The 15180-nt window shown below is 50.2% G+C and overlaps 1 protein-coding gene across 2 annotated transcripts in view; it reads right to left on the bottom strand.

The window, feature by feature from the left end:
* Positions 1–725: 725 nt before the first annotated feature.
* The window catches only part of ABCC6 (ATP binding cassette subfamily C member 6), a 66924-nt gene continuing 52469 nt past the window's right edge, over positions 726–15180 (bottom strand). For both annotated transcript variants that reach the window (XM_068966979.1, XM_068966980.1), the window contains 8 exons: positions 13031–13230; positions 10988–11114; positions 9519–9620; positions 8105–8251; positions 5851–6009; positions 5455–5621; positions 2962–3156; positions 726–2652 (listed from right to left, as the gene is read on the bottom strand). In XM_068966979.1, coding sequence (XP_068823080.1) covers positions 2544–2652; positions 2962–3156; positions 5455–5621; positions 5851–6009; positions 8105–8251; positions 9519–9620; positions 10988–11114; positions 13031–13230 — 1206 coding nt within the window. In that variant the 3' untranslated portion in view covers positions 726–2543. The remainder of the gene's footprint in view (positions 2653–2961; positions 3157–5454; positions 5622–5850; positions 6010–8104; positions 8252–9518; positions 9621–10987; positions 11115–13030; positions 13231–15180) is intronic.

Below are 15180 nucleotides of genomic sequence, written 5' to 3'. Positions count from 1 at the left end.
ATCCTGCACAGGGGCACAGGACGTCCCTGACCTTGGCTTTCCAACAGCATCTCCCCCCCCGCCCCCCCGCCCCGGCACCTGGTAGGCAGAAGTGTGACCAGAAATTCCCTGGGTGTTCCAACTGCTGCTGGGGCAGAACTCGGTCTTTGATAAACAAATGGATGAAACTCCAAGTCCTGAGCAAATTCTCCCGGTGAGGCCCAGAAGACCTGGCTCCTCGCGTCTCGGTTTTGGAACTGAACTGCGTGCTGGGTTTGTGCCTGGAGAGGGCCGTCCCTTGTGTGGGTTGTGGTTTGTGCATCTGTTCAGACAAGATACTCCCAGGAGCTCAAGGATGAGGCTGAAGCAGTGGTCCTCAGTCCTGGCTACACACTGGAATCACATGGGCTGGACCAGTGACTGTGGGGGTGGGAGGGAGGCAGGCGCGGTTGAGGGGTCCATGTGGAGATGGACGCGGGCAGCATCCCAACTGTGGCAGGTGCAGGAAGTTGTATGGGTGATGCCATTGCATAGAAAGTAAACACATACACAGTGAGTACAAGTAAAACTGGGGATCTGAACAGGATCTGTGGGCTGTACCAGTGTCAATTTCCTGGTTGTGATATTGAGCTATTGTTTTTTAAGACGTTACTGTTGGCTTCATAGGTGAATGCTATCAAACATACCATACCTATCCTTCTCAAGCTCTTCCAAAGAACCGAAGAGGAGGGAACACTCAAAGACATTCTAGGAAGCCACCATCACCCTGATAACCAAAACCAGACAGACACCACCAAAAAAGAAAATTATGGGCCAACATCTTTGGTGAATATAGATGCAAAAATTCTCAACAAGATATAAATAAACTGAATCCAACAACACATAAAAAGATCATACACCACAACCAAGTGGGGTTTATCCTAAATTCACAAGGATGGTTCAACACACAAAACCAATGTGATACACCACGTAAACAAAAGATAAAAACCACATAAGCACCTCAACAGATGCAGAAAAAGCATCTGACAAAATGCCATTCATGAGAAAAAGTCTTAGCAAAGTGGGTACTGAGGGAACATATCTCAAGATAATAAAAGTCATTTATGACAAGTCCACAGCTCAGAGTACTTTGAGAGCCTCTCTGCTAAAGTCCAGAATAAGACAAGGATGCCCACTCTTACTTCCGTTCAAGATAGTACTGGGAGGCCTATTCACAGCAATCAGACAAGATGAATCCAAACTGGGAGGGAAGAGGTAAAATCGTCATTATACGCAGATGATACGCTACTATATATAGAAAACCCTAAAGACTCGCACAAAACCTACTAGAACTGAGAAATTCAGCAAGATAGCAGGATACAAGCTTAACAGAGAAATCGGTTGCATTTTTTTACACCAACAATGAAATGTCAGAAAGGGAAAGTAAAAAAAAACTTTCAAAATTGCAACCCCCCCAAATAAAATACTTAGGAATAAACCTAAGGAGGTAAAAGACATATTGCTGAGAACTCTAAGATATTAATAAAAGGAATTTGTGGTGCTGGAGAAGACTTGAGAATCCCTTGGAGATCAACAAACCAGTCTATCCTAATTGGAAATCAATTCTGAATATTCATTGGAAGGACAGATGCTGAAGCTCCAATACTTTGGCCACCTGATTTTAAGAGCCAACTCTTTAGAAAAGACCCTGATGTTGGGAAAGATTGAAGGCAAAAGGAGAAGGAGGCAGCAGAGGATGAGATGGCTGGAAAGCATTACTCACTCGATGGACATGAATTGGAGCAAACTCTGGGACACAGTGAAGGACGGAGAAGCCTGGCGTGCTGCCTGGGGTTGCAAAGAGTCTGACACGACTGAGTGAGTGAATGATAACAACCACAAAGATGGTTCAAAGAAATAGATACTCCATGCTCTTGAACTGGAAGAATTAATATTGTTAAAATAGTCATATTTTATGACTTTTATGATGTATATATAGCACAGGAAACTATACTTAATATCCTATAATCATAAGGGAAAAGTATTAAAAATATATGTATCATCACTTTGCTATACAGTAGTAATTATCACAACATTGTCAATCAGCTATACTTAAAAAACAAAGATGTTACTATTAGTGGGGAAGGGGTATACAGGAGCTCTCTGGACTATTTTGTTTTTAACTGCTTGTCAATCTGCAATCATCTCAAAATAGAAGGGGTACTCTGTAAAAGGTACACACACCATTGCTCCAGTCCCAGGGATTCTGATTTCACTGGTCTGTGGTGGAGCCTGGGCACAGACGTTTGGGGGTCCCTGGTTGAGTTCAGGGGGCAGCCAGGGCAGACAGCTGCTGTTGACTTTGGATCTGGGATAGAAGGGGTTGGATGGGCCCTGATCAGGCCAACTTTGGGGTGGCTCTGTCCTCCTGGCTCTGGGATGATATGGCACTTTCTCCTCCCAGAGAGTAGAAAGGAGTCTAGACTCAATTCCATGGGGCCATTGATGACCCCAAGTCAGCATGTCTCCAGGGCTTGGCAGAGTCTCCAGGTTGGTGGGGCCAGAGGAGGATCGAGGGGCCACACTCAGACCAGGCCTGACTCCTGTGCCAGCCTGTAAAACAGGCCCTTCTGGGCCAGCAGCTGGGCCGGGCTGCCACTCTCTGCCACCTGCCCCTCGTCCATGACCAGAACCCTGCAGGGGAGAAAGAGACAGGCAGCTCCTTAGATTCCAGCCCACGGACTCAGTTGCTCTGAAGGCCGAGCATGTCTGCTCTGAGTCTGGCCTTCCATGCAGCTTCTTGACCCTGATGACCCAGTTGGAAGCATCTGCTGGACATGTGTCCTCAGGCTCATCCTTCCCTTGTGGGCATCAGTCTTGCCATCTGTACAATGGGCACTTGATAATGTATTCCAGAGCCCTTCCAGCTCTAAACCCTGATGCCTTCCTCTGCTTGCAGGAGTGCCAGCTACATGGAGTAGGATGGAGGGGAGGGAGGCTTACCTGGCACAGTCCAGCACGGAGCGCAGGCGGTGGGCAATGAGCAGTACTGTGCACTGCGCAAACCAGCTCCCCAGGGCGGCCTGCATCTGGCGCTCTGTCCCTGGGTCCACAGCAGCCGTGGCCTCGTCCAGAATGAGGATCTGGGTTTTCCGGAGAAGGGCACGTGCCAGACACAGGAGCTGCTTCTGGCCCACGCTGGGAATGAGTGGGACAGTCAGGCCAGATGTCTGCACCTCGGGCCTGACCTGCAGGACGTGCCCACAAATGTGCCCCCACTCCTATGGGAGCCACAGGAGCGAGGGATGTGTGTCCCTACTTGCGGGTCCCCTGTCTACAGAGCTGATAGGAATCCTCACCGTGCCTTTTTCGAGCAGAGTGACATTAGGCAAGTCATACAAAGCCTCTGTGCCTCAGTCTCCCCATCTGTGGAATGGCTATTTCTATCTCTATGCTATGGTCTTCACTGTGTGCCAGACACATCCCGTGTGCTGGTGGATACTGACTCATCTCATGGAGACCACAAAGGTGGGGGTTATATTACAGAATCCTTCCTCACTAGGTTGTAAGGACAAGCTAAGTCATGGAAAAGCCGTGATCATCACAGAGTAAGTCCTTCTTTTACCCCAATTACAGATGAGGAAGTTGAGGGTCAAGGACACGCAGTCACTGAGCTCCCAGAGCCTGGAGGCTCAAGGGTCTTTGAGGGGCTATTTCCTGCCATGTTCAGCTTCTGCTTCGAGTAAACCCTTTAGGGAACCTGGACTGACTGGCCTGGTGGGTGTCAGATGCCTGGACCTTGCTCCAGACTCACCACTTATGAGCCAGGTAAGTTGGTAAGTCTGAAGCCCCAGATTCCAACTCTGTAAAATGGGATTAGTGAGACTGTAGCTTTGAGGATTAAAATGAATAGTGAAATGAATATTTCTTACACACCAGGCACTGTGTCAACAACTTTACATGTATTGTTCAATCCTTTCACGGGTAGGCAGGTTCTAATTATTATTCCCATTTTGCAGATGAGGAAACTGAAACACAGGTGATTAAATAACTTGCCCAAGGTCCTCCACTATGTCTATGCTCTTGGCCACCAAGCTCTGCTCCCCCTCTACTCCCATTACCACCCATGGGGCCTTACCACCCATGGGCTCTTACCCATGGGTAAGGGTTGAAGAACCCAGAATGTCTTGAGTTTTAAAAAGGGATACACCTGCACATCTATGTTCACAGCAGCACTATTGACAGTAGCCAAAATGTTCAAACAACCCAAGCACCCATCAATGGATAAATGGATAAGAAAAATGTGATCTATCCATACAACAGAATATTATTCAACCTTTAAAAAAGGAGGAAATCTGGCACTTGTTACATCATGGGTGAACCTGGAGGACAGTATGTTATGTGTGATAAGCTAGTCACAGGAAGACAAGTTCTATAATATTCTACTTGCTAGGTAGTTAAAATAGGGAAACGGCCCCAAATGGTGGTCCAAAATGACAATGGGAGAACATACTCACACTTCTTTCCCTGATTGGACCTGCCGAGTTCATGCCTCATTTACATTTGCACAACATCCTCCTCTCAACCCCTGCCCTGATTGGTCTCGGCTTATGCTTCATTTGCATAAAAATTGGAGCCCAGAGGGAAGACACGACCCCTTCCCTGATTGGTTTTGGGCTTATGACTCATTTGCATGGGGCACAACCAATCAAGCCCCAGGAACCACCAAAGAGGAAGTAACAAGAGATATAAAAAGGAAAACTGAGACAAGACCCTTCCTACGGGGGTTGGTCTGCTTTCTCCTCTCAAGAGAGTACTGCTTGCTTAATAAATCCTGCCTGGTTGAGCCGTCCTGGTCTGTCATTTCAATCCTTTGCTATGACAAGACAAGAACCGAGGGAGAAGAACTGACCCAATATCCTTAAATGAAGTACCAAGAATTGTCAAACCCAGTGAAACAAAGTTAAAGGGGGCTGGAGGGAGGGACAAATAGAGAATTGCCGTTTAACGGCTATAGAGTTTCCATTTCACAAAATGAAAAAATTCTGGAGGCACAATGCTGTAAATGTACTTAACTCTGCAGAACTGAACACTAAAACATGGTTAAGATGGTAAATTTTATGCTATGTGTATTTTACTACAATTTCTTAAAGCTTTTAAAGGCATACATCATATATTACTTAACAACCCCAGTGAGAAAAATAAAGACATAAATTGCCTTGTGTCAGTAGAGGTTGGCTTTTGACACCAAATAAATTTAGAAACAACTTTAGGAAAAAGAAGCTTGATACTCGGAGATTGTGTTGGAGTTAGAATTGCTTATGAGGGATGGGATTTGTACTGAGGTTACAAACAGAACAGGGCTGATAATCCTATATGATAATCCTATGGAGACGACTTCCAGGGCATATTACCCTGGAGGGGGGGGGGACATTGGCCACACCTGCCTCTCCCCCAGCACCTCACAGAGCTTTTGGCTGGCTGGGGCGACCCTACCTCAGGTTGTCGCCTTGGTCGGTACACTCGTAGTGCAGCTGGCCAGGCAGGCTGGCCACCGTGGCTCTGAGCTGCACCGTCTCCAAGACCTCCCAGATGGCTTCATCCGTGTGCTCATGTAGCATGTCGAGGTTCATTCGCAGAGAGCCAGGGAACAAGGTGGGGTCCTGGCCAGGAGGGACAGCGAGTCAGAACTGGGCCCAGTCACCCCTCCCATCTGTGCCCACCCCTCCCGCCTCTGCCCACTCCTCCCATCTGTGCCCACCCCTCCCACCTCTGCCCACTCCTCCCACCTCTGCCCACCCCTCCCACCTCTGCCCACTCCTCCCATCTGTGCCCACTCCTCCCACCTCTGCCCACCCCTCCCACCTCTGCCCACCCCTCCCCAGGCCTCACCTGGGGGATGATGGTGACCCTGGACCGCAACGTGTGCAGCCCCACTTGGGCGATGGGGACCCCGTCGATCCAGATCCCGCCCTCAGCTGCCTCCACGAGCCGCAGCAGGCCCCCAGCCAGGGAGGACTTTCCGGCCCCTGTCCTGCCAACAATGCCCACCTGCCAGGGGATGGGATGGCATGGTCTGTTCCAAACAGGCCTGGCCAGAAGGGAGGCCACAGAGGGTTCCTGGACATGTCTTTGCTAGATGTTTACCCTGCACCCAAGATCCATCCATCTATCCATCATCCTTTGTGCATCCATCCTTCTATCTGCCCATCTGTCCTTCCATCTGCCCACCTGTCCATGTAATCCATTCATCAATCCGTCCAACCATCTGTCTGCATTCTTCTCTATCTTTCCCTCATCCTGATATATCTCTCCCATCTTTTCATTCATTTCCCCACCCTTCCTTCTGCTCCTTCATCCTTCCCTATCCTTTCATCCACACCACTCCATCATTCTCACCTTCCCTTCCATCCCATGTCATCTATGTCCCATCCTTCTCTCAGTGCCCCTTCCTCCTACCCCTCCCTCCCTCACCCTTCCTTCCAGCTACACTCTGATCCTTTCATCTGTCCATCCTTCCTTCCACACACCAACCTTCATGCATACTCCTTCCTTCTGTCTCTTTCACTCCACCCTATCCATCCATCCATCCATCCTTCCATCCATGCCTCTTCCTTCCTTCCATCCAGCCCCCAACCCCAGCCATCCATCCTTCATCCTTCCATCTACCTGCCCATCTTTTAATCCATCCCCCATCCTTCCTTGACATTTTGTGGGGGATCAACACGGTTTAATAAATGAATGAAGCATCTGTGTCACCCACTGTATGACAGGCACTCTTTAAGGCACCAGGAATACAGAAATTAAGGAGTCCCTGCTCCAAAGGGCTCACCATCTGGTCTTGGAAATAGCGCCCTTGAGTAAACTTAATTTTAACACAGTATGATGAACAAGCCCTCTCTATAGTCAAGCTCTGGCCCTGCAGCAATGGAGGCAAGCATGGAGCTGCTGTTCATGTTGCCTGGGATGGAGGTTGATCAGAGAAGGCTTCATGGAGGAGGAGATACTTGAGCGGAATCTTGAAGGATAAGCAGGAGTTCAGGGAGGGCGAAGATTCCAGCTGAATGATACCAAGTACTCGGCTGCAACCTCTCCGAGGGCACCGCCGTGTGTGCATCTGGTCTAGAGGCCGCTGCTCCACAAATGGTGCCTAATCCCTTGTCGGACAGTGAGTGAAGTGGGTAGCTGGGTAGGGCCTTGCATGCCAAGCTCACAAGTTTGGGTTTTACTGGAAGAACGTGAGGAGGGAGGGAGGTCTGGAGCAGGGAAATGACATGCTCAAATCAAGATCACAGGAAAACAGGCTGGAGGTTGTGAAACAGGAGGTTGGGGGGCCTGGAGCAGTGGGGGGAGGGCAGAGAGGAAGTACCGTTGTGTGGGGAGGGTAGAGAAGGATTCAGGGATTCAGTGAAGCAGCCTGACTGCTGCTGCTGCTGCTGCTAAGTCGCTTCAGTCGTGTCCGACTCTGTGCGACCCCGTAGACGGCAGCCCACCAGGCTCCCCCGTCCCTGGGATTCTCCAGGCAAGAACACTGGAGTGGGTTGCCATTTCCTTCTCCTGACTAGGCATATGTAAATAAAATGATGCTAGGCTTGATGTTGGAGTGAAAGTGCAAATAATCATGACTAAAAAAGAACTGGTGAACACTTTTATAGCACTTGCTATGTGCCAGGTAGGCACTGCTCCATTCAGTTTCTATGTATTAACCCAGTTCAATTTCTCAACAGCTCTAGGAGGTTGCCATTATTATTCCCATTATTACAGAGGAGAAAACTGAGACCAAAGCATGCCGTGACTTGCCCAAGGTCAGCCATAGCAAAGCCAGAAACGGAGCCCATGCAGACTGGATAATATGTGGACATTCAGCACAGCACCCAGCACATAGTAGGTGTTCAACTAATGACAGAGGAAAAAGAAAGAAGTTGGGGAGATGCTTCATTATCTGAGACATCAAGAAGGTGAGTGGTTTCACTGAGAAGGAAGTTGGTCTGGGGAAGATGGTAAGTCCCATCAAGGGAGTGGGGGGTCTGGAGACTGGGGACCTGAGGTGGGGGAGTGAAGGAAGGAGCTGGTGCTAAGCACCGGGGCCCTGGGGTGATGCCCAGCCTGGCCACCACGAAGAGGAAGTTGTAGGTGAGCCGCTCACCTTCTCTCCTGCGTTGATCCTGAAGGACACGCCCCGCACAGCCAGTGGGAGCTCGGGTCGGTATCTCAGCCCAAAATCCCGGAACTCAATCTGCCCCCTACAAGGCCAGGGTGGGTGGGCTGCACAGGTAAGCGGCTTCCAGGGAGCCTGAGGCAGGAGGGGACAGTGGGTCAGGGGAGCATTTCTCCAGGCTTCTCATGAAATGGCCTACCTCTCTGATCCTCAGTTACCTCTTCTGTAAAATCGGCATGCATGCTAAGTACTTTAGTCACATCTGACTCTTTGGGACCCCACAGACTATAGCCCGCCAGGCTCCTCTGTCTATGGGGTTCTCCAGGCAAGAACACTGGAGTGGGTTGCCATGCCCTCCTTCAGGGGAGCGTCCCAACCCAGGGATCAAATCCATGTCAATCATGTCTCCTGCACTGCCAGGTGGATTCTTTACCTAGTAGTGCCACCTGGGAAGCCCCATAAAATGGGCATATTTATTGCTATTCTATAGAGTTCTTAGGGGGCATAGACTATAGCAAGGCTAAAAACAAATAATGAGTATTTTGAAAATTATAATGGTGTTTGCTACTCTTTAAATTATTATTATTAGCCAGTATTAATTGTCAAGTAATATTCTTTCACTAATAGAGGTAGATACTCTCCTTTTTTCTTAAAGAAAAGTGCAACTCTGTGCAGTGTGGAGACTCATGCTGCCATACGCTATTCCTGTGACCCTGAACAGGTCACTCCACTCTCTTGAGCCTTGACTTTCCCATCCATGAAATGGGGCTAATGAGAGCGGTTGAGCATTTACAGTGTGTTGGACTCGGTATGAAGTCTTTATTGTGGGATGACCTCCTAGTACACCCAGAACTGTTAGGCTGCTGCTGTGTTTCTCTTCTGCTCCTACAATGCTCCAATTATGTTTCAGTAAAACCAATCCCATGGACTGCAGCCTGCCAGGCTCCTCTGTCTATGGAATACTCCAGGCAAGAATGCTGAAGTAGGCTGCCATTTCCTTCTCCAGGGGATCTTCCCAATCCAGGGATCAAACTCAAGTTTCCCGCACACTGCAGGCAGATTCTTTACCATCTGAACCACCAGAGAAGCCTCCAACTATCATGTTACCATCACGCTATTGCTATGCTTCTGTAATGTTGCCATCATGTTACTATCATGCTGTTACTCATGGCCCCCTGTCATTCAGAGTGCCCTGCTGTGCCTCAGCTAGGAAGCAGAGGAACCAGGATTTGACCTTGTTCCAGACCCTACCCTCTTAACTATGACTACCACCTGGGCTGTGACTCTGGTCTACAGCGGTGGGGGCCCTGAAGCCGGCGGCAGATGTCAACCTGGGTCCGCCGTCCTGTGCTGTGAAGCTCAGATGGGACCTGCTGCCCCCGCCCCACCTCCCGCCCGTCACCTCCTTGGGCGTTTGGGCATAGTCCTTCAATCGCTCCACCGACACAATGCTGCTCTCCAGGTCTGTCCAACTGCGAACGGCCCACTGCAGCGTCTGGGTCACCTGGTGCGAAAAGACCCCTGAGGACAGCTTCAGCAAGACCACCCCGTAGGTGAGGCAGGGGCTGGGAGGTGGGATGCAGGGCAGATGAGGGGGCAGAGTTTGACAGTAGCCACAAGGACCCCTCTTTCCCTTTAGTCAAACTGGAGTATGTGGACCAGAAACGAGCCCTCAGACATCAGCTTGTCCAATCCTTCTTGAAGCAGGTAGGGAGACAGGACCAGAGAGGGCTCACAGCCCTCCCTAGGACACCAGCAGGGCCCAGGCCCGCTGACTTCCATTCAGAGAGGACTCCCTCCATGGATTTCCTGTCACACCGGGAACCTCACTGAGCTCCTCACCAGGGCCCACTCGCTCTGTCTGCGCCAGCCCTGCCCCCAGCCCTCCCAGCCTCTCCCTCTAAGCTTGCCCTCACTCTCCAGCCACACCGCCTTTTATGCTGTTCTGCTAACAGCAGTTGCACCTCTCCTCCCATGCCAGGGCCTTTCCTCCTGCTGATGCCACACCAGGACCACTCTCCACTTCCCTTCCCCATCATCCCACTGAAGAGTCGCAGATCTCAGGCCCCCTCCTCAGCGATGCCTCTGGACCACGCGCTAGAAAAGGACCCTTCTGTCAGGCAGGCTCCCTCCTCTTACTTGGTGCATCCTTAAGCTAAGTTGCCTCAACTGTAGAATGAGGACAATAACAGTACCTGGGGGACTGAATGAGCCAGTGTTTATAAAGCTCTTAGAACAATGTCTCATTCACAGTGAATGCCACTTGCATATGCAAGTGTGTGTTTATATATATATATATGTTTTTTTTTTTCTTCCCTTAGAAGTGAAAAAAGTGAAAGTGTTAGTTGCTCAGCGGTGTCTAACTTTTTGTGATTCACAGACTAGAACCCGCCAGGCTCCTCTGTCCATGGGATTCTACAGGAAAGAATACTGGACTGGGTTGCCATTCCCTTCTCCAGGGGATCTTCCTGACCCGGGGGTCAAACCCAGGTCTCCTGCATTACAGGTGGATTCTTTACTGTCTGAGCCACCAGGGAAGCCATCCTTTACAGATGTCATAACCTGACACTAGATATTGTTATTAAGAGTTAACAAAACATTAACAACATGCTGGAAATGGACTCTATATATGTTATCTCAATGAATCTTTACAACAGCTGGAAGGAAGGGGTTACTGCCTGTTTTTCAGAGGAGCACACTGAGGCTCCGGGAGGGAAGAAGAGTCTTGCCCGAGGTCCAGCCTAGGCTCTTGCAGAGCCGTGTTTTCCTCAATGGTTGGTAGACTGGACTCGGGTCTTTGGTCCCCCTGGCAGGGGTCTGCGTCCACTCTGCCCACAGCCCGGAGCCCAGGTTGGGGGGTGTCTGGAGTACCTGGAGGGCGGCAGAGACAGAGAAGCCCACGAGGCCGGGGCTGAGGTGGGCCTTGCTCAGCACCGCGCACATGGCGGCCGCGAACACCAGCCCGTTCCCCACCAGCTCCAGGTTGGCAGCGAGCCACCTGCGAAGGGACAGGTAAGAGTGGGGTCAGTGGGGGCCTCTCGAGGGACACCTGCTTCCCTGGGCACAAGAGCTGTGCCAGCTGGAGTGCCCACAGGGTCCTGGCTACAATCTCCTTCACACCCAGGCCCCGCCCAAGCTCGGAGGGTGGGGGAGGCCCAGGCTGCCTCGTCTCGCCTGCGCCCAGCTCAGGACCCAGCACACAGTAGGTGCTCAAGTAAGCTCTGCTTTCTGTCCCTGGGCTGTGGCAAGCCACATCCCCTGTGTTCCCCCTGCCTAAACCCCACCTCCATCTTCACCTGACCAACATCCTACCCTCACACAAGTCAGCTTGGATATCACCTCCTCGGAGAGCCCTTCAGACCACTCCTTCCTTCTATCACTCTCGAAAACTAAACTAATCTGCCCTTGACTGTCGGCCTCTACCAGCAGATCGTGAGCTCCACGAGGGCAGCAACTCCGTCTCGCTCACGGCTCTGTCCCCGCCAAGAGCCCAGCACGGGATCCGGCACGCAGTGGGTGCTCAACAGATAGACATCGAGCGGCTAAAGAAAGACGCGCCCCTTTTACTGCATTCCTGCGCTACCATTCATTCGTTTATTCAGTCGTTCAGCAGCTGTGTATTAGGCGCTTACTGTGTGCCACATATGCAGGAGATGCTGGGGACGAGATAAAAAAACCCTGTCTTCAGGGAGCTCTGGGTTTCACTGCACATAACACCTAGTCCTCCTAACAACACCATGGTGGGGAGACTCTTGTCCCCAATGGACAGATGAGGACATGGGGGCTCAGAGGGTCCCAGTCCGCACACATAATAAACACAGCAATGTGAAGCCACATCTGCCTGATTGAGGGTCTGCCACTTCCTAGATGGCTGACCTTGAGGGAGTCCCTTCACTTCTTTCCTCCCTAGCTTACCCATCTGTGGAATGAAATAATATCTGGCTTATTACAGTTGAGAGGGTTAAATGAGATACACCCGCCATATATGGTGCAGAAATCATTGACCTCTGGACAAAGTAGGTGCTTCCTAGATGTTTGTAAGGTTCCTCCTCCCTAGGCTAGGACCCCAGGAAGGGGCCAGGGCAGGTTCCCCAGAAGGCAGATGGAGTTGAGACACTACCCACAGCTACAGAGCTTCACAGCCCCAGCTGGCTGGGGACCCGGGCAGAAAAGAGAGGAACTGACATTTACTGAATTCACATCTGCTACGTGCTTGTCCTTCTCCACACTCTGGCATCACACTGTCTGGATTCAAATTCTGATTCCACTATATATTTGCTGTGTGGCTCTGGGAAAGTTCCTAAATCTCTCTGTGCCTAAGAGTCATCCTCTGTAAAAGAGTCTCTGCCTGGTGGCGTTGCTAAAAGGATTAAATCAGTTAACCCACAGAAGATGCTCAGGACTGTGCTGGGTATGTGGTGAGCACGTTACAAGTATTAGCTATGAGTATATTTGTTTAATCTCAACAGCCACTCCACGAGTGCAAACCCACTTTAACGAATAAGGCTCAGAGAGGTTATGTGACATGCCCAAGATCACCCAGCTAGCAAGTTGGAGAGCTGGGATTTGTACCTGTATCTGTTTGTGCTCAAAGCTGGTGTTCTTATTCTTGCTTAGTACTGGAAGAAGGCTGAAGATGTTTATGTAGCCCCTTTGTCATCAAGGCAACAGAGGGTTCTGCCCTTTTTCTGACATCTGTACCTCCTGCCCACCTGCTGTTGGGGAACCCCCAGGCCAATGTGCATCTGCTCATAGTGTGAGCCCTGTGCACCCCTGGGATCTAGGCTCTGTTTACCCTCGACTCGCGGTGTGACCCTGGGCAGGCCACTTGACCTCTCCAGCCACACAGTATGACATTCTCTCATTCTCAGAGGACACAGATGGATTACAGGGGCTTCTCTGACCCCTTCCTACCTGTCAGCCACCAGCCGCGGGAAACTGACTCTCTGGCTTTCATCCATGTGGGCGTCATTCTGAGCCACAAAGGGGCCCTGGACCCGGAAGGCCCTGACCACTGGCCCACCCTGGAATGTCTCGGCCACGTGAGAACACACATACGAGTATCTGGCTGACTCCAGGCGTCTGAGCTGGCACGAGCTGGCCACGTATAGGCTCTGAAGTGGGACGGCAGAGAAGTCACAAACACAGAGAGAGTCTGAGAAGCAGAGGGAATTGTCACCAGCCAGCTGTGTGACCTTGGGTCAGTTGCCTCTCCTCTCTGGGCTCCAATGTCCTTGCAGAATCAGAGTTCCATGGGTCGTTTTAAAATCACCTGGGAAGCTTCAAAAACTCCCAGTGCCTCACCCCAGAACTATTAAGTCGGAATTTCTGGCATCATCAGCATGGCTTTGGAATTTTTAAAAAGCCTTCAAGTGAGTCTCAAGCACAGCCAGGGTGGAGAAAGCACTAATTTGTTGTATATGCCTCATTCTCAGCTCCAAGACCAACTGCTTCAGGCAGGGCCAGTCATTGCGGGAACAAAGCCACAACAGGCAAGGAAGGCAGCTGGACAAGCCGAACGCATTCACTTAACTCGAGGATCACATGTCGGGTGCTGGGACCACAGTGATGCACGCAACATATGTTGTTAACTGGTTTGACATTGGACATGTTGTATAGCTGGCAGGGAGGGAGGAATCTGCCTTTGTTATCACCGGGCTGCATGCCAGGCTGTTTCCAAATACAGCTGACTCTTGAACAACATGGGTCTGAACTGCATGAGGTCACTTATTTGCGGATTTTTAGTAAATCTCAATAGTAAATACTACCTATGACACAATCCATGCTTGGCTGAATCTGTGGATATGAAGGAACTGTGTATACAGAGGAGTGACTGTAACCTGGAAGCACATTTTCAATAGCAAGGAGGGTTGGTGCCTCTAATCTCCATGTTGTTCAAGGGTGAACTGCAGTATTCGGTCATGGTGAGGTGGGCATTTGGAGGTGGGCAGTGACGTGAATATAGAAGCAGTAAGCATCGTTCACAGCCTATATGTAAGAATACCAGGGACTCAGAGGGATTAAGAAGTGGTCCAAGCCTCTACAGAACACAAGTGCCAGGACCTGGATTCAAATCCATCTCTGCCCAACTCCAAAGCTTCAGACAGAGAAAGCAGTTCCTCTCCCAGCTCCAGAGGGCATAGAAGAGACTTGGGATAGTTGTGGAGGGAAGTGATACCATGGACATTGTCTGGCTATCGTGTTGTTTTTTTCTACTTCTGATTTCCTTGAGGGGATGGGAGGTTAGCTGTCAATAATAAGATCTGATCAAGGAGGTAGTCACATGACACAGCCCTGCCAGGCAAAGTAAACTATTCCTTTGGTCACAGTGATGAGCTCAGGATGAACACATGCCCCATGAAGGGCCAATGTGAATCTTCCCTGGAACTGATGTATGATTGCCGAGCTGGAGAAAGGTTGCTTGTGCTGGGGTTGCTGAGGTGGGAGGCTGTAAGTACAGAGTTGCCACTGGGCCATCAGACCGGCCCTCTGGAGAAGGCATGTGTGCAAAATTAGGCCAAGCAGAACTGAATAAGTGAGTCTTAAATATTAGCATGGATTGGAATTATCTGGAAGGTTCTTTAAAATCCAGATTTCTGGGCCCCACCTCCATAGTATCTGAATCAGGGGGTCTTGGATGGGGCCTGAGAAGGTGTATTTCTAACTAGTTCCCAGGTGAAACCGATGCTTCTCTTCTAATAACACACTTTGAGATCCACTCAGGGGTGATATGGCGCGACAGCACCCTGATAACAGCTGATCCCCTACACCCTGGGAGCATAAGTCATTGAATTCGGTTCTTGTGTTTAAGCTAATTTCAGCTGGTCTCTGGTTTTAACCACTGAAAGAGTCTAGCCTAATACAACAGTCTTCAAGAGCTTGCAATGCCTCCTTGGTTTCCTGATCACTGGAGAACAGGAAGCTGATTTCAGCAGCAGCCTGATACAGTTAGACATGAAGAACTTTGATGTGAACATTTGAAAGAGATGAGAGTAAGTGTTAGACTGTGGTGTCTCTGTCTCTGAGAATTCTTCTAGGGGTGGCCCCTAGATGTCCAGCTGTGT

This window comes from Capricornis sumatraensis, chromosome 3 (assembly GCF_032405125.1).
Source record: "Capricornis sumatraensis isolate serow.1 chromosome 3, serow.2, whole genome shotgun sequence".
Lineage (NCBI taxonomy): Eukaryota > Metazoa > Chordata > Mammalia > Artiodactyla > Bovidae > Capricornis > Capricornis sumatraensis.
The sequence above is the reverse complement of the archived record's forward strand: the minus strand, read 5'-3'. Positions and strand labels throughout refer to the sequence as shown.